Source organism: Symphalangus syndactylus, chromosome 5 (assembly GCF_028878055.3).
Source record: "Symphalangus syndactylus isolate Jambi chromosome 5, NHGRI_mSymSyn1-v2.1_pri, whole genome shotgun sequence".
Lineage (NCBI taxonomy): Eukaryota > Metazoa > Chordata > Mammalia > Primates > Hylobatidae > Symphalangus > Symphalangus syndactylus.
The window spans coordinates 152,251,210-152,272,377 of NC_072427.2; the positions used below are offsets into that span (position 1 = coordinate 152,251,210).

The 21,168-nt window shown below is 46.4% G+C and overlaps 1 protein-coding gene across 22 annotated transcripts in view; it reads right to left on the minus strand.

Moving 5' to 3' along the window:
• Window positions 1-21,168, minus strand: part of LOC129483539 (voltage-dependent L-type calcium channel subunit alpha-1C) — a 630,682-nt gene that overhangs the window by 24,298 nt on the left and 585,216 nt on the right. For 16 of the 22 annotated variants that reach the window (XM_055281126.2, XM_055281120.2, XM_055281110.2 and 13 more), the window contains 7 exons: window positions 18,936-18,968; window positions 15,669-15,797; window positions 13,516-13,581; window positions 12,178-12,269; window positions 2,025-2,190; window positions 1,307-1,434; window positions 235-331 (listed from right to left, as the gene is read on the minus strand). In XM_055281126.2, the coding sequence (XP_055137101.1) occupies window positions 235-331; window positions 1,307-1,434; window positions 2,025-2,190; window positions 12,178-12,269; window positions 13,516-13,581; window positions 15,669-15,797; window positions 18,936-18,968 (711 nt within the window). Of the gene's footprint in view, window positions 1-234; window positions 332-1,306; window positions 1,435-2,024; window positions 2,191-12,177; window positions 12,270-13,515; window positions 13,582-15,668; window positions 15,864-18,935; window positions 18,969-21,168 lie in introns of all 22 variants that reach the window. The other 6 variants (XM_055281127.2, XM_063639851.1, XM_055281119.2 and 3 more) reach the window with 2 other exon arrangements.

Below are 21,168 nucleotides of genomic sequence, written 5' to 3' on the forward strand. Positions count from 1 at the left end.
GGGATGGGCTGAACAAGGCCTTTATCCAGGACTGGGCCCCTGGCTCAGTAGGACAGGAGGCATTCACTCTGTTATTCCCTCATAGAGTCTGAGAATTTAGAGCTGGAAGGACCCTTAAAATGTAATCTTTAGGCACATAAACTAGTATGTTCATTCCCTTAAAGGATCACAAGAAATGGGCACTTCACCTCCCCTATTTTCTCTCTTCCTCCCACGAACCCAGTTATCTCTTACTTTGCAAGCCACGCGGTGAGGGCACAGCTTCCCAAAACCTAGTGGGGGCTGAATCCGCCGGAGGAGGGTCACCACATCCAGGTGCTTGATACGACCCCTAGAAGAGAAAGGAGAGGAGGGACATGGCATCAGAGAGCCATGGTCTCTGCCAGCAGCCCAGGACGCATGCACCTGAGGGGTAGGGCCCACTCGTATGGGCAACACTGCACAGTGTGGTGGCCATATTAGTCACACTCAGTGCAGAGCTGCAGACTTGCATGACACAGCCCCGAACCAATATACATATACACGTGTTTAGATTTTAATGAATAATTTTCTGCCCATGCTATGTTCAAGGTGGAAGGGATTTTAGCAGTGCAACAAAATTCTCAATATGTACTTGCTGATTGAATGAACTAACCTTCTGATCAAAAGGTATTTACTGAGGGTCAGCCGAATGTGACTGATCTTTAGACCAGAAGCGGGAATGGAGTCAAGATTTTCCCCGGCCCTACCTATCCTAACTTGAACACTTACTAGTTATTCCTGATACTAGAATTTCCTATCCTTCCATTCAACTGAATATAGTAGATATACTATTTTCTTTCTTTTTTAGATGGAGTCTTGCTCTGTCGCCCAGGCTGGAGTGCAGTGGTGTGATCTCAGCTCACTGCAACCTCCGCCTCCCGGGTTCAGGCAATTCTCATGCGTTGGCCTCCCGCATAGCTGGGATTATAGGCATGTGCCACCATGTCCGGCTAATTTTTGTATTTTCAGTAGAGATGGGGTTTACTATGTTGGCCAGGCTGGTCTTGAACTCCTGGCCTCGAGTGATTCAACTACCTTTGCCTTCTAAAATGCTGGGATTACAGGTGTGAGCCACCGCACCCAATCTAGTAGATATATTCTTGACTTAATTGAAGGTACCGGGCCTCCTCCTGCTGGCCCTTGACCTTTCACCCTAGGGTTTGATGCAGTCCAGTGTTTCTAACTGACCCACCCAGTGTTGGCCAACCTTGAGCCCCTCCTGCAGGTATGGTCAGCTATACCCTCTCTCAGCTTGGGGAATCAGGATCTCCCTCTGGGAACTTACTTGGCTTCAGGGTCATACTCTGCCCAGATTCTTTTAAACTCATCCAGGTGGTGGGGACCAAGGATGGACCAGTCCCTTGTCAGGTAGTCAAAGTTGTCCATGATGACAGCTACAAAGAGGTTGATGATCTGTGGGGAACAGTACAATGAGGTGCTGTGAGAAGACCTTCCTACACACCTGCCTCTGGAACTCCCTTGCCAGCTGGGGCCTACTGATGGCAGAAGCCAACATTTCTAAAGACCAGTAATCCATCCTACCAGCCTTAGAACCTGGGGTCTTTTGGACATAAACTTGACACAGCTTCCCTGAAAGTTTTGTGTGATGAACCCACACGTGGGCTGGACAGCTTCCCTCCTACCGAGCTGCTGGGCAGGGCTGTGCAGGACAGAGGGGGACTTTAGCCCCTTTTCCTCACTCCTCAGCAAGATGCCAAAAAAGTATAGTTCTTTCTAGGCCCCACATGTCCCTGTTGTCCTCTAGGACAATGCCACCATGACAAGAGCCAAAAACAGACAAGCAAGATGCTGGTGGAGCTCACTCTGGCCCAGGGCTTTCTGCCTTTCTCTCCATGTGGCTGGATACTCCTGCCAACTTAGTCTTCCCAAGCCAGCTCCTCTGATACGGTTGCCCTGACCATGAGCTGCAGAGATGGAGAGTTCAGGCTGCCCTGGAACTGGGCACTCATGGCTGCTGGCTGTTGAGTTCCCCCTTGGCTTACCAGGAAGGCACAGAGCATATAGAAGCTGATGAAGTAGAAGACAGCAAAGCTGCTGCCACAGGGCGTTTCACCCTCCGTGCTGTTGCTGGGCTCAGACTCCGGGGCACACTTCTTGCCTGGCATGCAGGCCAGCATGATGTCCTGCCAGGCCTCCCCAGTGGCACACCTGGAGGGGAGGGAGAGCCACATTCATGCAGCCCATCCTACAGATGCCAAGGAGGGCCCTCTGCATCCCTCCCCACCTGTCCCTTTCCTCCTTCCCCAGAGGGAGTTACTAAAATGAACTTGATGCATCATTCCCCGAATGCTCTGATATGTTTGCTAAATATGAAACACATAGCATTATTTTGAAGATTTTAAAATTTTAAATGAACAGTAACAAATTGCACCTTTTCCGAAAACTTGCTGTTTTTGCAATCCATGTGATGTTTTTGAGACTTAGCCCTTTGGATGTATTTCAGTTGCAGTTCATTCACCTTAACTGCTGTATAGGAGTATGCTCTATGAACTTACCGTAAAAAAATCCACTGTCCTGTTAAGGAACATGTAGGTTTTTCGTCTTTTTCTTTTACTAGTGCAAATAACACTGCAGTAAACATGCAGATTTATATCTTGGGTATCCACTTAGAAGTGAAATTGCCAGTTAAAGTACATGTGTCTTCATTTCTACTAGATATTCCATGACCTCCAAGGGTTTGTCCAACTTAGACTCGTATTACCAGTGTAGGAGAAATGACACTACTGTACAAACTCATCAGTTCATTAGTGAATTGTTTTAAATGTTGCTCATATAATTTGTGTGAGATAATAAGTCATTGCTGTTTTAATTTGGTTATAAAATGATTAGTGGGTTGAAAATTTAAATTTTATCTTCCATTAAATTGCATGTTCATGTTTTTGCTTGTTTGATTCAGGTTGTCTTCCTGTTCGTTTGTAGGGTGCTTGAGATACTCTATTCTCTAGCCGGGCGCCATGGCTCACACATGTAATCCCAGCACTTTGGGAGGCCGAGGTGGGCGGATCATGAGGTCAGGAGATGGAGACCATCCTGGCTAACATGGTGAAACCTCGTCTCTACTAAAAATACAAAAATTAGCCGGGCGTGGTGGCGGGTGCCTGTAGTCCCAGCTACTCGGGAGGCTGAGGCAGGAGAATGGCATGAACCCAAGAGGCGGAGTTTGCAGTGAGCCGAGATCATGCCACTGCACTCCAGCCTGGGCGACAGACAGAGACTCTGTCTCAAAAAAACAAAACAAAACAAAACAAAACATACTGTATTCTCTATTCCTTTTTAAAATTTTCAGTAGTTTTTTGGGAACAGGTGGTTTTTGCTTACACGGACAAGTCTTTCAGTGGTGATTTCTGAGATTTCGCTGCACCCATCACCCAAGCAGTAGTCTTTTATCCCTGACCATCCTCCCACCCTTCCCCGAGTCCCCAAAGTCCATTACATCATTTTGCAAATGGTGCTGCTATAAATGTGTGTGTGTGCAGGTGTCTCTTTCACATAATGACTTCTTTTCCTCTGGATAGATACCCAGGAGTGGGATTGCTGGATGGAATGGTAGGTCTACTTTTACTTTTTTAAGGAATCTCCGTACTGTTTTCCACAGTGGCTGTACCAGTTTACATTCCCACCAGCAGGGTAAAAGTGTTCCCTTTTCACCACATCCACGCCAGCATCTATTATTTTTTATTTTTTAAATTACAGCCATTCTTGCAGGAGTAAGGTGGTGTCTCATGGCGGTTTCAAGTCTATTCTTGACACTTTGTTAGTTATATGCATCAGAAATATCTTCTTCCAATTTGTGGATTGTCTCTGGTATTATTTACAGTGTGTTTTGGTGAATCTAAGTTTTTTATTTCAATGAGGTCAAATTTATAGTTTTTTCCTCTATGTTTTGTGTTTTTTGCGTCATGTTTAAAAAATCCTTCTCTATTTTAGGTCATAAAGACATTCTTTTCTATGTTCTTCTAAAGGTTCTAAAGTTTTGTTTTTCCACAATAACTTATTAACCTGAAATTTATTTTCATGTTTGATATGAGGTAGAAATATGCTTTTATTTTTTTCTGTATAGATAAGTCATTTTGTTAATACTATTTATTGAATAGTACATCTTCACCTACTTAATTGAAACATTTCTTCTGCCATAAGTTGTATTTCCGTAGGTGTGTCGGTCTTGTTCTAGCCTTTTCATTCCATTCCTCAGGTTTATTTGTTTATCTTGGTACAGAAGTACCGTGTTGTTTTCGTAGTAAGTTGCCTTATAGTAAGTCCTGCCCTCTCACAGTGCAGGAGTCCTTCAACCTGTTGTTCTTCAACATTTGTCTTGGTTATTCAGTTTCTTTTTCTATTCCACAGACGCCGTAGAATCAGTTTCGGGCTCTATGAGTAATCCTGTTGGGAGTCTTATTAGAATTGCACTGAGATATCGATTAATTTGGGGAATCCTGACATCTTTATGATATTAAGTCTCCTGGCCAGAAATGTGGTGTATCTCTCCTTTTATTTTGTTGTACATTTAAAATTGTATAGTTTCAACATTATATTTTAAAAGCTATATCCATTTGCTGCTGATATAGAGGGAATGCAATTGTTTCATATTACAGAAGATTTGCTGAACTCTCCTATTAGTTTTAGCAATTTTCTGTAATTTTTCTTGTATATATACACAGGCAATCAATTTTTTTGGCATTTAATTTTGTTTCTTCCTCTCCAATTCTTATCCTTCGATTCTTTGATTTATTTTTCCTGTCTTGGTTTTTTTTTTTTTTTTTTTTTTTTTTGAGATGGGGTCTTGCTCTGTCCCCCAGACTGGAGTGCAGTGGCGCAATCTTGGCTCACTACAACCTCCATCTCCTGGGTTCAAGCGATTCTCCCGCCTCAGCCTCCCGACTAGCTGGGACTACAGGTGCCTGCTACTACGCCCGACTAATTTTTTGTATTTTTAGTAGAGACGGGGTTTCACCGTGTTAGCCAGGATGGTCTCGATCTCCTGACCTCGTGATCCGCCTGCCTTGGCCTCCCAAAGTGCTGGGATTACAGGCGTGAGCCACTGCGCCCGGCCTTTGCTGTCTTATTTTATTGGGTAAGAGTTACAAAATGATAATATTGAAAAAGTGATAGCATAAGATCTTGTCTATTACATTTACTAATTAGTTATTACCAGTACAGGAAAGCAATTATTTTTCTTTGTTAATCTTTTAATCTTCCACTTTATTAATTCTATTGTCATAAAGGGTTTTTAGTTAATTTGCATGGATTTTCTACTTGAATTAGCCTGTTGTCTGCAAACAATGACAGTTATGTGTACATATTTTCATATTTATAACTGCTTGCTTTTTCCTCTTGTTCTTATTGGCATTAGCTTTATATTAGCCTTATGGAGTGAGTGAAGAGGTTTTCTACATCTTTCTGTTCCTGGAAAGTTAATATAACATTGGAATGATCCACTCCTTGATAGTCTGGTAGACCTCACAAATAAAAATATTGAATCTTGGGCCTTTTCAAAGGCTAAATTTTTGACTACCTTTTCAATTTGTTGTAGTTTTTTTTTTTTTTAATTCTTAAGACAATTTTATAATTCTTATTTTCTACATAAAAGCATCTGCTTCATTTAGGTTTTCAAATATATTGGCATATTTTTTCATGATGTTCTCTGTCTTCTTTTTTAAAGTCTGATATTATTTGTCTGCTACTCTTAGAAAAATCTTGTGGGGTGTGTGTGTGTGTGTGTGTGTGTGTGTTTAGAGATGGGATGTCACTTCGTCACCCAGGCCGGAGTGCAATGAAGCCATCTTAGCTCACTGTAACCTCAAACTCCCGGGCCCAAGTGATCCTCCCGCCACAGCTTCTCAAGTAGCCGGGACTACAGGCACATGGCACCACACCTGGCTAATATTTTTATTTTTAGAGATGGGGTTTTGCTGTGTTGCTCAGGCTGGTCTCATACTCCTGGTCTTAACTGATCCTCCCACCTCAGCCTCCCAAGTTGCTGGGATTACAGGTGTGAGCTGCCGTGCCTGGTGAAAATCTTATTCTCGACAGACTCAGAAGCTCTCAGTGAGCATAGCCTCCATGTCTTGGAAATCTGTTCCTGGCATTTTTCTTTGGTCTCCTTCATTCTGTTGGCCAAAAGTTTAGCACATTGTTTAACCTCTTCCATGTATGTATGTATGTATGTATTTATTTATTTATTTATTTTATCTATCTATCTATCTATCTATCTATCTATCTATCTATCTATCTATCTGAGACAGAGTCTTGCTCTGTCGCCCAGGCTACAGTGCAGTGGAACAATCTCGGCTCACTGCAACCTCCACCTCCCAGGTTCAAGCGATTCTCCTGCCTCAGCCTCCCAAGTAGCTGGGATTACAGGTGCCCACCACCGTGCCTGGCTAATTTTTGTATTTTTAGTAGAGACGGGGTTTCATCATCTTGGCCAGGCTGGTCTCGAACTCCTGACCTCATGATCCACCTGCCTCGGCCTTCCAAAATGCTGGGATTATAGGTGTGAGCCACCGCACCTGGCCTTATTTATTTATTTATTTATTTATTATTATTATTTTTTTAGTGTTCCGTTTCTTCAGAGCAATACGTCAGCATTTGTGTTGCAGGACATGTGGAGTAAGAAGATGCGGAGTCTTGGGTGCTTTGGTCCTGGGTTCCTGACGTCCTTTGTTTAGGGGCTTACTCACTGGTGGACATCATGTTTCTGGAGAATGAAAAGCTATTGGACTGTGCCATCTCATGTGGACCCCAGGTGAATAGGCACAGTAGTATCAGTCAGTCTAGAAATGTCTTTCTCTCTCCCCCATCTTTGTTTACAAAAACCAAATTAAGAAGTCAGATTGGCACCCACAACGCAACCCTGAACAATCTGTGCTTTCCTTCTCCAGTTCTCCTTGGTCTATAACTGAATGCTCTGTATGCAGTAGCAGGTGGACACAACCACAGGTCAGGACACACTGCTTCATAGGGAAACCTCGCTTGTCATTTGTAGCATTGATTCGACCCACATAAGTCTTCCATTCTTCACCCAGAGTGGCACTGGCTACTTCTGAGGCCATATGCTTCTCATAAAAGGTATGGTTTGCATTCACCGTCCATTTCAATGAGTTTCTGGCAGCCACTGGCTGGGAAGGAGACCTTCTGCTTCATCTTGAAGTAGCTGATCACCTCTGAGGTGCCACAAAACAGAGGCATGAAATTCTCTTATCATTCTTATCACTCTTATCATTCTCTTATCACTTCCACATCTGTAATTATGTTGCTTTTTGCATTTCTGATGTTGTTGTGTTTTTTTAAAAAAAATTAGATTTGATGGTTTGTCTGTTTATTGGTCTTTTCAAAGGATCAGCTTTAGGGTTTATTGATAAAATCCATATTTTATTTATGCTATTATTTTTAAAGATGCATTCCTTCATATTCTGGGATTATTTTACTATTCTTTTCCCCATCTATTAGCTTATTTAATATACATCTTTTAAAATAAATAAGTAAATAAATTTTAGGCTCTGAAATTTTTCTTTGGTGTTGATTGATGCATCTCATACATTTAAGATATGGTGCTCTGGCTCTCATTTCTAAGTACAGTCCTGTGTCACTTAACAATGGGGAGATGCATGGTTAGGCAATTCTGTTGTGCAAACAGCATAGAGTGGACTCACACAAACCTAGATGCCATAGCTGTTACACACCTCAGTTCTATGGTACAGCCTACTGCTCCTAGGCCACAAGCCTATACAGCATGTGACTGTGCTGAATATTGCAGGAAACTGGAACACAGTGGTAAGTATTTGTGAATCTAAACATATCTAAACACTGAAAAGGAACAGTAAAAAAGGAACAGTAAAAAAGATTGAAATATGGTGCACCTGTAGAGGGCACATACCATGAGTGGAGCTTGCAGGACTGAAAGCTGTTCTGGGTGGGGCAGTGAGTGAGTGGTGAGTGAATGTGAAGGCCTAGGACATGTGTACCGTACACCACTGGAGACCAGAAACACTATACACTTAGGCTACACAAATTTATAAAAAATACTTTTCTTTCTTCAGTAATAAATTAACTTCAGCTTAATGTAACATTTTTACTTTATAAATTTTTAAATTTTTTTTAACTTCTGGACTCTTTTAATAACACAGCTTAAAACGCATTGTACAGCTGTACAGAACATTTTTCTTTATATCCTTATTTTATGTTTTTCTCTATTAAACTTTTTTTTTTTTTTTTTAGTTTTTTGTTAAAAGCTAAGACACAAACCCACACATTAGCCTAGGCCTACACAGGGTCAGGATCATCAGCATCACTGTCTTCCACCTCCACATCTTGTCCCATTGGAAGGTCTTCAGGGGCAGTAACATGCATGGAGCTGTCATCTCCTATGATAACAATACCTTCTTCTGGAATACCTCCTGCAGGACCTGCCTAAGGCTGTTTTACGGTTAACTTAAAAAAAATAAGTAGACGGTGGCTCACGCTTGTAATCCCAGCACTTTGGGAGGCCGAGGCAGGCGGATCACGAGGTCAGGAGATCGAGACCACGGTGAAACCCCGTCTCTACAAAAAATACAAAAAAATTGGCCAGGCGTGGTGGCGGGCGCCTGTAGTCCCAGCTACTCGGAGAGGCTGAGGCAGAAGAATGGCATGAACCCGGGAGGTGGAGCTTGCAGTGAGCCGAGATTGCGCCACTGCACTCCAGCCTGGGCGACACAGCGAGACTCCGTCTCAAAAAAAAAAAAAAGTAGAAACAGTACACTGCAAAATAATGATAAAAGTATAGTGCAGTAAATACATAAACCAGTGACAGTCATTTATTCTCATTATCAAATATTCTGTACTGTACCATAATTGTATGTGCCATACTTTTATATGACTGGCAGCACCACGAACACCTGAGTAAGGCAGTGCGCTGCGTTATGATGCTACAGCGTCACTGGGTGATAGGAATTTTTCAGCTCCATTGTAATTTTAGGCAGTCTGTCATTGGCTGAAATGTCATCATGTGGTGCATGACTGTAGATTGTAGTTTCAGCTTTGAGTTACTAAGAAGAGTGCCAAATTTTTAAGTAGATTTTGGAGGGGTTTTTGTTTTTATGGCTAATTTCTAATTTTGCTATATCAAAGAGCGAGCAGTTTTAGAATTTGTTAAATTCTTTGTGACTTAAATCTTGGCCAATTTTTGTGAATGTTTCTGAGGTGTTTAAAAAGAATGTGTTTTTTTGGCCATTTATTGAGTATAAATCTGTAAGTTCAAGTCTGTTAATTGTATTATTTAGATATTCTTTACCCTTTCTTCTATTTTGGTCTATTTGATCTGTCATGCTCTACCTGTATTAAATCTTCTACTGTGTGTGTGTGTGTGTGTGTGTGTGTGTGTGTGTGTGTGTGTGTGTTCTCCTTATACTTCTATTGGTATGTAATTGATACATTTCCAAACTATATTGTTAGGCTCATGTAGTTTTATGGCTGTTATATATTTTTGATGGAGTATACCTTTTATCAATATAAAATCCCTCTTTGTCTTGTTTAATGCCTTTCACCTGGAATTCTATTTCTTCTGCTACTGCTACTATTACGTCTACATTGTGAGCCTTACGTGGTATTCGTTTTTCCATCCTTTTATTTTCATTTTCTTTAGGCCATTTTGTTTTACTGTATCTATTATAAACAGGCTAGATCTAGATTTCTTGACGCCAACATCAGAGTATCTGTTTTAATAGTGAACTTTAGCTCAATAAGTTTAGCAATTATTATGTTTGTTCTTATTCCTGCCATCTCATTTTATTATTCTAATTTCCATGTTTTATTTATTTATTTTTCTACTTTGGCTTTACCCTCCTTTTGATGAATTGCTAAGTTTTATTCATCCATTTTTTTTCCTCTAGTGGTTTAGAATGTATACATTCCATTTCTATTTTTTTAGTGATTGACCTTGAAATCTTTAACATATATATGTATACACACTTTTCCCTTAGTTATGTACAGAATTAAACAGTATCTATTCTTATCCCCAAATAAGAGAAGAATCTTAGCATGGTTTCATGTTTCTCATTCTACCACCTCACTTCCTACCTTGTTGAGATAACATAAAATATTACTTCCAAATTGTCATTAAGGTTTTGTACCTTTTCCCCTTAACAAGTATCTAGACTTTATATAAACTTTATAATGTCCTTGTTCATAACTCATAACTATAAACTTCATTATTTTTTGCTCATATCATTACTCTGCTCATTCTATTTCTTTGATTCATTTTTCATTCTGTGGAAGTACAGCCTGAGTAATTGCTCCAAGGAAGACTTAAGTTGGGGAGTAAACTTTATGGGTTCTTAAACACTTGGAAATGTCTCTATTTTGCTTGACTACTTGAATGCTGATTAGACTGTATATAGACGGCCAGGTTCAAAAATACCTTTTTCCTCATAATTTTGAACACATTATTCCATTGTCTTCTATTACATATATACTTTTGTTAATGAGAAGTCTAATGCTAATGATGATTTTGAAAGTAATTCCCTTTTTCCTCTTTGGCAACACTATTTATTAACAAGGCCGTTCTTTCTCCACTGTGTGTTCTTGGCACCTTTGTCGAAAATCAGTTGGCTGTAAATGAGTGGGTTTATTTCTCAGGTTTCTTTCCTGAGCCATTGCTCTATGTGTCTGTTTTTATGCCAGTACCATGCTGTTTTGGTTACTACAGCTTTGTAACAGATTTTTGTGTCATGCATTGTGGTGCCTCCAGCTTTGTTCTTCTTGCTCAAGATTGCTTTGGCTATTCAGGGTCTCTTGTGGTTCCATATGAATTTTAGGATTGTTTTTTCCATTTCCATAAAAAACGACATTGGCGTTTTGATAGGAATTGCATTGAATTTGTAGATTGCTTTGGGTAGTATGGTCATTTTAACAATATTAATTATTCCAATCCACGAATGCAAGATATCTTTCCATTTATTTGTGTCACCAACTATTTCTTTTATCAATGTTTTATGAGTTCTCAGTTTAGATCATTAAATTTATTCCTAAGTATTTTATTTTAGTTTTTTGATGCTATTGTAAAAGGGACTGATTTCTTAATTTCTCTTTCAGATAGTTCATTGTTACTGTAAATAAATGCTACTCATTTCTGTGTGTTGATTTTGTGTCCTGCAACTTTACTGAATTAGTTTATCAGTTGTAATAGATTTTGGTGGTCTTTAGGATGTTCTATGTACAAGATCATGTCATCAGCAAACAGAGAAAATTTCGCTTCTTCCTTTCCTGTTTGGATAACTTTTTAAAATTTGCTTGATTGCTCTGGCTAGGACTTCCAGTAGTACTATGTTGAATAGAAGTGGTGAGATTGGGCATCTTTGTCTTGTTCCTCATCTTAAAGGAAAAGCTTTCAACTTTTCACCACTAAGTATGATGTTAGCTGTGGCCTTGTCATATGTGGCCTTTATTGTGTTGCAGTACAATCCTTCTATGCCTAATTTGTTGAGAGTTTTTATCATGAAAGGATGTTGAATTTTGTCAAATGCTTTTTCTGCATCTATTGAGATGATCATGTGGGTCTTTTTTCCTTCATTCTGTTAATATGGTGTCTTACATTTATTGATGTGCATATGTTGAACCATCCCTGGAATGAAACCCACTTGATCATGATGTATCCTCTCTCTCATGTACTGTTGGATTCAGTTTGCTAGCATTGTGTTGAGGATTAAATAAGGATGATGCCCAGTGCATGTGGACATAAGCGCCCAGCACAGCAAATGGCACAGGTGCTGGTATAGTGATAGATATCTGTACTTATTGGACGAGAAAACTGAGGTTCAGAGAAGTTAGATGTCTTGCTTAAGGTCGCAAAGCGTGTCAGCAGGTTGGCTTTGGGCCTGTTCAGATTCCAAGCCAGGCTGCTTTCAGCATGTGTCTTTTTCTCCCCTAATGGTTTTGGCTGGTTTCCGGCAGGTGTGCCAGTGCATAGTGGGTTGCTCTGTGGAAAGTTGTCATAAATGACAATGGAACCACTGGCCTCCTTGTCAGGCAGACAGCAAGCACACATCCTCTCCCTTCCTACTCCCCGGGAAACAGTTCCCTTTCATTCCACCACCAGGCCACAGTGTGGCACCACGCAGGTGTGTGTGTATCTGTGCACCTATGTTCTCAGGGACCCACCTGAAGAGGAGCAGCACAGCCTGGGGGAAGGTCTGAAAGTTGTTGTTCCGGTTGATCTCTGTGGTATCATTCAGGGCAATTTTCCCGAACACCTAGGAGAGGGAAGGAAGAGATGTTCAGTGACTTGTGGTCAGAGAAGGTCCTGATTTCCCACCATTGTTCAATGGTCTCTTCAGGGATCTCAGGTGTCCCTGGAACTGGCCACCACAAGCTGAATAGTCTTCCCATGCAACCTGGCAGGCACCTGCTGCCCCACCCAGCTCCTGAGCCCAAATCCCCACACTGGACAAGCATGAGAATCAAAGTGGCCACAGCCTCAGGAAGGTCCCTGCAGCCCAGTGGGAGCTGGGGCTGAGAGCGGCGGATGCTGGGACCGGGATCCTGCTTCTGACAGGACACAGGATGCACTGCGCTATTTTCTTTGCTATGTCAGCTCTGCATGCCCAAGCATTCTTTCAAATTTAGTTCTTGCATTTTGGAGTGATGTGGAGTGAGTGATCTGAGGCTAGGGCGAGCTTAATGCATTCCCGAAATCCCTTTTTTTTTGTGGTCTTTTAAAGCCGTGCTTATCTTAGAAACTGCCACGTTTATCAGGTATCAAGGTAGCTCTTTTAGTCTCACAAGGTTTTGGCAACTGAATCTTGGGTCTTTCTGCGATGAGCAATTAGGGGACTTCCTGAAGGAGTGGCCGAGTAAGCGCTTTGGGCTAGTGTGGGTGCCCTGCCAAGTTTGGCCTTGGGACCCCAAGCTGGAGCCCTGAGACGGGAATGGAGAGCCCTAGGTTTGCGGTGAAAGGTGCAGTGGGCACCTGGGAGGGGAGGCCCCAGAAAACTGCTTCACGTTTGATGCGGTGAACCTTGTGTTGATTTGGCCCTTCGTTGCTTCCTTCTTCCCTCCCTCCCTCTCAGCCATTAGCTTCAAATGAATCTGGTTGGGGTAATTCTCAGGCCCATCAAACCTGGACACAAACAGGGGTGCTGGACGCAAACAGACACACCTTGCTGCTGTTTCTTGAGAAGGGGCTGTGTCTGTCCCCTTGTATAATTCGAGAGTGTCTTTCCTCTACCAAGAGCAGAACCCAGGCCTCAGGGAGGGAGGCTCTCTGGGCTGTGTATTCTGTACCTGGACATTCTCCTGTTACCTACAGGAGATCCATTTGGGGAAAGTTCCAATTCCTGTGGCTTTTTGGGCCTCAGAAAATGGAAGAGGAGGGAGAGGAGAGGGACGGTCAGGAATGAAAGGGAGAAGGGAGGGAGGAAGGCGTTAGGGAATGTGGTGCTGGGAACTGGGGAGAGACAGAGCAGGAGGCCAGGAGTCCCGTGGTGGAAGCCTCCCTACCTGCATCCCGATCACCGCGTAGATGAAGAACAGCATCACGATCAGGAGGGCCACATAGGGCAGGGCCTGGAAGGAAGTGCAGGAGACTCCCATGAGGCCGGAGCGCAGAGGCCAGCTGGGCCCCTTCCCAGGGAGCGCCGCATCCCTGTCTCTGCAGCCATCAGCTATTGCCCGGTTTGGGCTGGGGGACACTTCCAAGAGTCCCACCGGACTACGGGGAACCTGCGAGAAGGTCTGAGAAACCGGAACTGACTTCCCATTTCAGCTTGGTTTTCAAAGCAGGCCGCAGAGTAACGATATAGTGCGACACTACCTGGGCAAAACAATCAAGAATGAGCAAAACCTCCTCCGACTACACATGTGCGGTCTGCTTGTACGAGGCAGGAGAAATCATGGAGGACAGCACCCAGCTGACTGTGGTTACCTGCGGAGGAGTGGGGTGGTGGCAAGTTACACCCTTTCTTTACACAGCTTAATTCCATCCCACTAGTTGTAGTGAGCGGGTATTACTATTGCAATGAAAACATTTAATAAGGAAACATTTAAAAGAAAGATCATGGGTTCAAATCCTGTTTCTGCCACTTTCTGTCTATGAAGGTTGGGGCAGTTAACTTCTCTGAGCTTCAGTCTCCTCATCAGAAAGATGGAAAAAATAATAATGACCTCTCAGAGGTTTCGTGGTTTAAATGATTTAAGGCTTATAAAGTGCTTAGTGCAATGCCCTGCACGGAGTTGGGTTCCATACGTTCTATTCGCTCAACGCATTATCTGCCTGGCAACTCGGACAACTAATTTTCCAGAGCCCCCGCGACTTCTGGGGAGAGGCCATGGTCCCCGGGATGGGAGGCCCGGCCTGTGTTCCCGGGCGCCGCTTCAGCCGTGGCCACCGGTCACTAGAGGGTGCCGCCAGAGCAGGTGCCGGCTGCCTGGCCCGAACGCCTGCGCCACCGTCAGGCCCTCGCAGTCACCCAGTCTGTGCCTCTTCCAAGCCCTAGGAGATGTCGAGGGGCAGGGAGAGTATGGCTACTCACAGCCGTGGGTTCCGCGTGCACCCAAGTACAGAGTCAGCGGCAGTCCAGCTTCCGCTGGTGTCTGCTATTCCGAGTCCCCAGAGCCTGGGCCGAGCCGGGCTCGGAGTGCAGGAACCCCAGCTCATCACTAGGCGGGGGTCAGCCCTGGCAGCTCGGAGGAGGCCTGGCCATTGGGAGCTCCCTTGAGAGCTTTGGATGGTCAGTCCCTGGCAGGAGGCTGCTGGGGGCAGAGCAGGGATGGGCATCTTTCCTCACCTGGACCAGGCCCAGGTATGCCCTGTCCCCAGGCAGGGACTGGCTAGGGTGGGGCACACAAAACCCATCTTCCCTGACAGATTCTGGTCTCGGGAAGGCTGAGAGCGGCCCCTCCGTGGGGGGAGAGAAGCCTGCGTTCCGCCAGCCCAGGGAAGCACGAAACCGCCTTCACGGGTTCTGCACTCATCTGGGGGAAGTCAAGTGACCCAAGCGCTTTGCTTCTCCTTAACTTCAAACCTACAAAAGCTCCTCCGAGCTGGCAAGGGCTGATTGTCATTCTGTTTTAACGGGAAAACAATGGCTGAGCAGAGGAACTGCTCACATGGCCAGGCAGTCCTGGGCCCATTCGAAGGGCCTCTCTAGCCGAGCGGAGGACACCAGGGTCCTGCGACTCTGGCCGAGGACATAACAGGTGCTGTCAGCAGATGCTGCTGAAATGCCTACAGGGAGGAGGGCGATGGCCAGATTCTGAAAATGCTGAATTCGAAGGGCCACAGCGGTCACCAGGTTGTCCAGGCCCGTGTTTTTCAGGTTTGTTCCTTACCACAAAACCCCTTTGTCCAGTAAATTCTTGTGGAGAAAGACATAAACGATGGTTAAAAGTAAGGCAGACCCTTTCCGCCTCCCCTTAGCTCCCACCCCTCCTTTAGCACCCGGCCTTCCGGGGCTCTGAGCCTGCCTTGGAAACCATACGCTTCGTCTAGGCCTCTCAGTGTGGAAACAGGGAGCCAGGCAGAGCGGCCGAGTTCTGCCACACAGAGGAAGGAGCAAGGCCCCAGAACGGAGGGCTCCTCCCTGTGTCGGCTGCATTCTGGGCCAGGCAGCAGCCCTGGGATCCCCGGGCCGCAGGACATGAGGGGCGGCTACCTGGAAGGACTTGATGAAGGTCCACAGCAGCGTCCGGATGCCCTCCCCACGGCTCAGCAGCTTCACCAGGCGCATGACCCGGAACAGGCGGAAGAAGGTGATGGAGATGCGGGAGTTTTCCTCTGCGTTCTGGAACCCGTCGGCAACAGGAGGTGCAGTTAGCACAGCAAGAGGGGGGTGAGAACAGGAGGGCCCCTCCGAGAAATACAGACCTCAGTGGCAGTGGCGGAAGGCAGGCCAGGGTTTGCTGCACTAGAGTTCCCCTCCGATGGAAGGGCAGCCGCCCACTTTAATGAGTGGACAGCCCAGCCCCATGGTCTCTGCAGAGCTAGACTGTGCCCAGCCCACTGGGCTGTGGTCCTGTGTTTTTATTCTCCCCACTTCCCCTTCATTCCTAGTTCTTAATGCCCTGGATGGAGGACAGATGACCCCATCAGGAACTACCATATACTTTGGAATCTTCCAGGCCCAGAGCCAGCTGCCCTGGGAACCCCAGCCTCTGCACTGCTCCTCGAGGAAGCAGCCCTAGCCTCTCTCCTGTTTGTCTGGGCAGAGAGTCCTGCGTCCTAAGTGGAGCCTAGCGCTCTCCGAGGACGTGGGTTGGTGGCTGGCCTCTCTCCCAGCTGTAGGTGTGCGTGGATTTGGGGGTCCTGGTGGGCTGCTCCCTGAAGGGACCTCATGCCCCAGCTGTTTGGGACTCCAGCACTTCCCTTGTATCACCTCCTTCTACTTTCCACAGTCCCTGCCCCAACGGGAGGGATTAGGGGTGCTACTCAGTGCTGGAGAGGGTCTGGTTTACAGCCCTTGCTCTGACGCTGCTGCCCTCCTACTCCCCTCTGCCCTGGGGCCTCTAGGAGGCTCCAACCCTCCAGGCTGCACAAGACCCTGGAAGGGAGAGGGGCAGCGTAAGGGAGGGGAGTCCTCCCTTGCAAGTGATGCCTCTGCACATGGTCTACCTCAGGGGCCCTGGGGAAGGGGAGAGGGAAGGTGAAGGGGAGGAAGGGTGGAGTGCAGGCCAAGGTGACTGGAGGTGCTTGGGCTGCTGCTGTTGGACCTGGGGGAGGCTGGGGGCTTAGGCACATGCCTGGCCAGGGCTCAGGGGGCAGGACGGGCTGCCCTGCCGTCCTCTGCCTCCAAACCTGAGAACATGAGCTGACTCCCCACTTGGCCCTCCTTCTGCCCACACCGGCCTGGTGAGCAGGAACCCAGGAGGGAGCCACTGCCAAATCCGGAGCTAGTGCAGCTCACCCAGACCTGTGGGCACCGGGAGAGAACAGACCCTCGGGGCTTCCTGTTACTGGTCCCGTCCACACCTCCCGCGAGGTGGGAGGGCTCAGGTTGTTCCTGGGGCCACCCGGGCCCTCCCCACTCCTTGCTTTCCCTTGCCTTTTATCTTTAATTATTTCTAGATCAGACTCTCACTGGCAATATCCAGCGCTGAAGCCCTTCTAACTGCACTGCCTCCTCTGACCCACCCTGATGAGGTGTCAGAGGCTGCTCCCCTCACTATACAGGACAAGAGATTATGAGGGTAGCAGGGAGACCCGAAAGGCAGCCACCACTCTGCCCAGAAGCAAGCCAGAGACCTCTCCTGCTTGCCAGACCTTCTAGGCAGGAGAAGAGCAAAAATATTTCTTATATTTCAAAATCAGAGCTGCCTCAGTTCCTCCTAAGGCTCCTGTTCCCCTCAAGGCAGGGGACAGACTAGTGGGTCTCAGGACCTGCTGCACGGGTACCTGAGGGGCTGGGTTGAGAGCTGAAGGCAGCAGCCCTGTCCTGCCCTGAGCTCTGCCCTGCCTGTGTGTTCTGAAGCCCTTGATGCCCTTAATCTTTGTATTTCTATCACCTGTATATCTACTTGAAATTCTATTTTCACTCCTTAAAAGGAGGTTGTATTCCCCCAGAGGAGTATGCAGAGGCGGCTTAGGATTTTATAACTCAGCTGTCAGTTCCACCGTGTTTGAGAAAGGAGAAAAAAAAGAACAAGCTTAAGTGGAGAACTTCAGCTGTAAGTGTCAAGAGTTTGAGAAGTTGGTGCCACAGGGGCACCTGGATCTGCTCAGTTAAAAAAACAAAACAAACAAACAAACAAAACCCAAAAAACACCAAACACCAAGCTTGCAGTGTGAATTCCATTCCCCTGTTCCGTGCCCTTCCCTGTGGCTGCAGTTTCCTAATGCTGCTCGAGAAGGAGAATAAACACATTGCCATTTGGACTCACCAATTTGCTCTAATAAACCAAATGACAATGCAAAAAGGCAGATCCAGACGGCTGATCCCAGAAGCAGAGTCCCCAGGAAGCGGGGTAGAGCACCTGGGCTCAGCCTTTCCTGTGGCAGCCTTGTGGCCAGGCGGGGCCAGGCTGCACTGGGGAACACGTCAACCCACCCAAGCTTGCCTTGCCCTGCAGACTTGGTGGCTTGGTCAATCAACCCCACTGGTCCTACTAAAAACTCATTCTTGGCCCGGTTTGAAATGCGTAATGGCAGCCTTTTGTAGGCGGCTGGGCCAAGGAGGCTTCAAGGTCACACTGAATGGCATCTCTTTTATCACTTCAACCAACGCGAATCAGAGACTCCTACAACAGGAGTGGTCCAATCAACAGAGCTTGTTTTTCTGCTTCCAGCTTGCTGCAGAACAGTGGCTGTAGCCTAATTTTAACGGACTTCAGGAATTTAGAAAAATGCAAGGGGTAGCAAGGGTGGAGTGACTGGAAATTCAATCACGCTCTCAGTAACAAATCCCAGCTGAAACCTTTTATGGTGGCCTTTCACTTGAAGCACAGGGAAGCTAGGAGCCACAGACACTGATTAATAGGAATCATCGTCTGCCCTTCCATCTCCTAGCTAGAGCACCTCTTTCTTCCCTCCTTACCCTGGAGCCCTACCATGGCTCTCATAGGTACCCTCTACAAATTTCTCACATCAGATTAAGGTCAGAGGCTTTGGCCGGTGGAGGCCTCAGGGTGTTTAACAGGAAATGGCCCTCGGGTCCCATTCTCTCCCAGTGGCTTGTTAGATAGTCAAGATCACAGTGAATTACCACCCCAAGGAAAGCTCAGGGGTAAAACACCACCACTGCACAAACAGCATCTTCACAGCTCACACGAGAAGGGAACAGGCAGGCAAGGCACACGGCAGACACGGTGGCCACATGCAATGAGAGCCAGGCGGGGCTCCCAGGGACTCTGGAGTTCGGGGTGGGGAGAGTGGGGGTGTTAGAGGGGGACACGGAAGCCGGGAGCATGGTCGGGAGGGTTGGTCTTACCATAGAGGGAGAGCATTGGGTATGTTCAGCTGGCTTTAAAGAAAGGCAGATAGAGATAAGCTGTAATGAGTCTCCCATGAAGATGCCCGGTATTCTAGGTCTTGGCTAACACAGGAGCAACACAGTGGCAGAAGAGGGCAAAAGGAAAACAAGTGAAAGAAACGTGAAAGCATGGGCCTGGCAGGTCCTGGGGCATCCCCGTGAGTGTGGGGTCTGTGTTGCTGGGTCTTATGTCAATCAAGGACCCACAGACATTCTCCTACCTATGCCCTTTAAATAACTCACATCCATAATATTATTAGATAAGCAGATGAGGTCTTTGGGATTTTGTGGATGGAGGTTTGTAATTTTTTTGTTTGGGTTTGTTTTGTTTTAGAGACAGGGTCTCAGCTCTGCTGCCCAGGCTGGAGTGCAGGGGCACAATCACAGCTCACTGGCTGGAGTGCAGGGGCACAATCACAGCTCACTGCAGCCGTGAACTCCTGGGCTCAAATGATCCTCCCACATCAGCCTCCCTAGTAGTTAGGACAACAGGCATGTGCCACCATGCCCAGCTAATTTAAATTTTTTTTTTTTTTGTAGAGATAGGGTCTCACTATACTGCCCAGGCTGGTCTCAAACTCGTGGTCTGGCCTCAAGAGATCCTCCTGCCTTGGCCTCCCAAAGTACTGGGATTACGGGTGTAAGCCACTGTGCCAAGCCTGTTTTGATTTTTTTTATTAGCCATTGTTAACCTTTGAGCGCTTGGGCTTTATGTGCTGTAGCTCACCCCAGGCAGGGCCAGCGGATGGACAGAGGCCTTGCTGAGCCCAGAGCCCATCCTTGCCCACATATATTTAAACAAAGCAGCCCAAGGGCAGGGGCCTCTCAGGTTTAGGGGAGACTGACTTCAAGTCAACACTGAGGGGGGCCTCCAGAGGTGGCCTCAACCCACTCCATCATGGGGCTTGTTCTCAAAGCTCAGGCTCACGCAGGAGGTGGACTTGCTTAGCTGTTGGGCTACAGGTGCGGCGAGCCCCGGCCGTTGGCATGAAATAGCGTTAAATTGTTTTCTAAACCTGAAAGCCCTGCACACAATTTAGGATACTAACACCCCGGGAAGCTGTTCTCACGGGTCTGACTGCCGAACTCATCTGGGGGTAGAAGCTGAGGAAACTGGCCTCTGGTGAGCATCCCAGGGCCAGCACTCCCCCTGAGTTCCTGGAGCCTGGATCTGGGAAGGTGCCCTTATTTTTCGGGCTCCAGCACAGAGGGCTCAGCCCCGACCGATCTTGACCATCTGAGCTGCTAACTCTTTCTAGAAAGTCAGGACTTGGCTTTTACCCTCCACTTTCAGATGGTTGCTCTTGTATTTCTGTTTTTAAGGTACAAACAAGGAAAATGTGTAATGGAATTTTTGAAGGATGGAAATGTGCACAACTAGACATTTGCTTGCAGCCTGAAAATATTTCTTGGGTAACAGATTTCTCAGCAAATTCTTTTTTTTTTTCACAGCTAGTTGGTAAGATGCCCTTTTAGGGGATGGTGGAGATACAGGGTGAGGTGAGGGAAGAGAAAGAAAGGGGCGCTTCTCTAGGCTTTTACGGAACACTCTAAATCTGGATCTCTAGATCTCAGCTTCTGCTTCATGAAGATTCCACCTGCCAGGTCAGTCCTTGTGACTGCAGGGTGTGGGGTCCCTACCCTGGATTTGGCTAGCAGGCTGAGATTGAACACAGAGACAAACACAGGCAGACACACACACACACACACACACACACACACACACACACACACACTCTCTCTCTCTCTCTCATACAGGCATGCACAGAAGAATTGTCTTGGCAAAGCACCTAAACCCCTTTTGCTCTGGTGTGATAGTTGCCCAGGATGGTCAGGCCTAGCTATCCACTGGCACCTTTCTGCCCCACTCCTGGCTCAGTGCTTGGGCTCCCTTGCTCATGGACAAGGATTTCTGTGTTTCTCAGGCTTCAGTGGGGCAGGGAGGGAGGTCCAGGGGGAGGTAACCTACACCCTGTTAACTCCTGAGTGTTGGGCAGAGTTCCCAGGAAGCTTGAGCCATTGCTGGCCTCTTGGATCCGTCCTGCAAACCATCACAGCTGCCCATCACTTCTAACAACCCTGGGCAAATGCTTGAAGGTCTTCTGGGTCAATCCCAGCCTGAACAGGACCAAAATGGAGATAATTCTGACAACGCACCCAGGTACTTGGCTTACCTGGCCTAACTGAACCA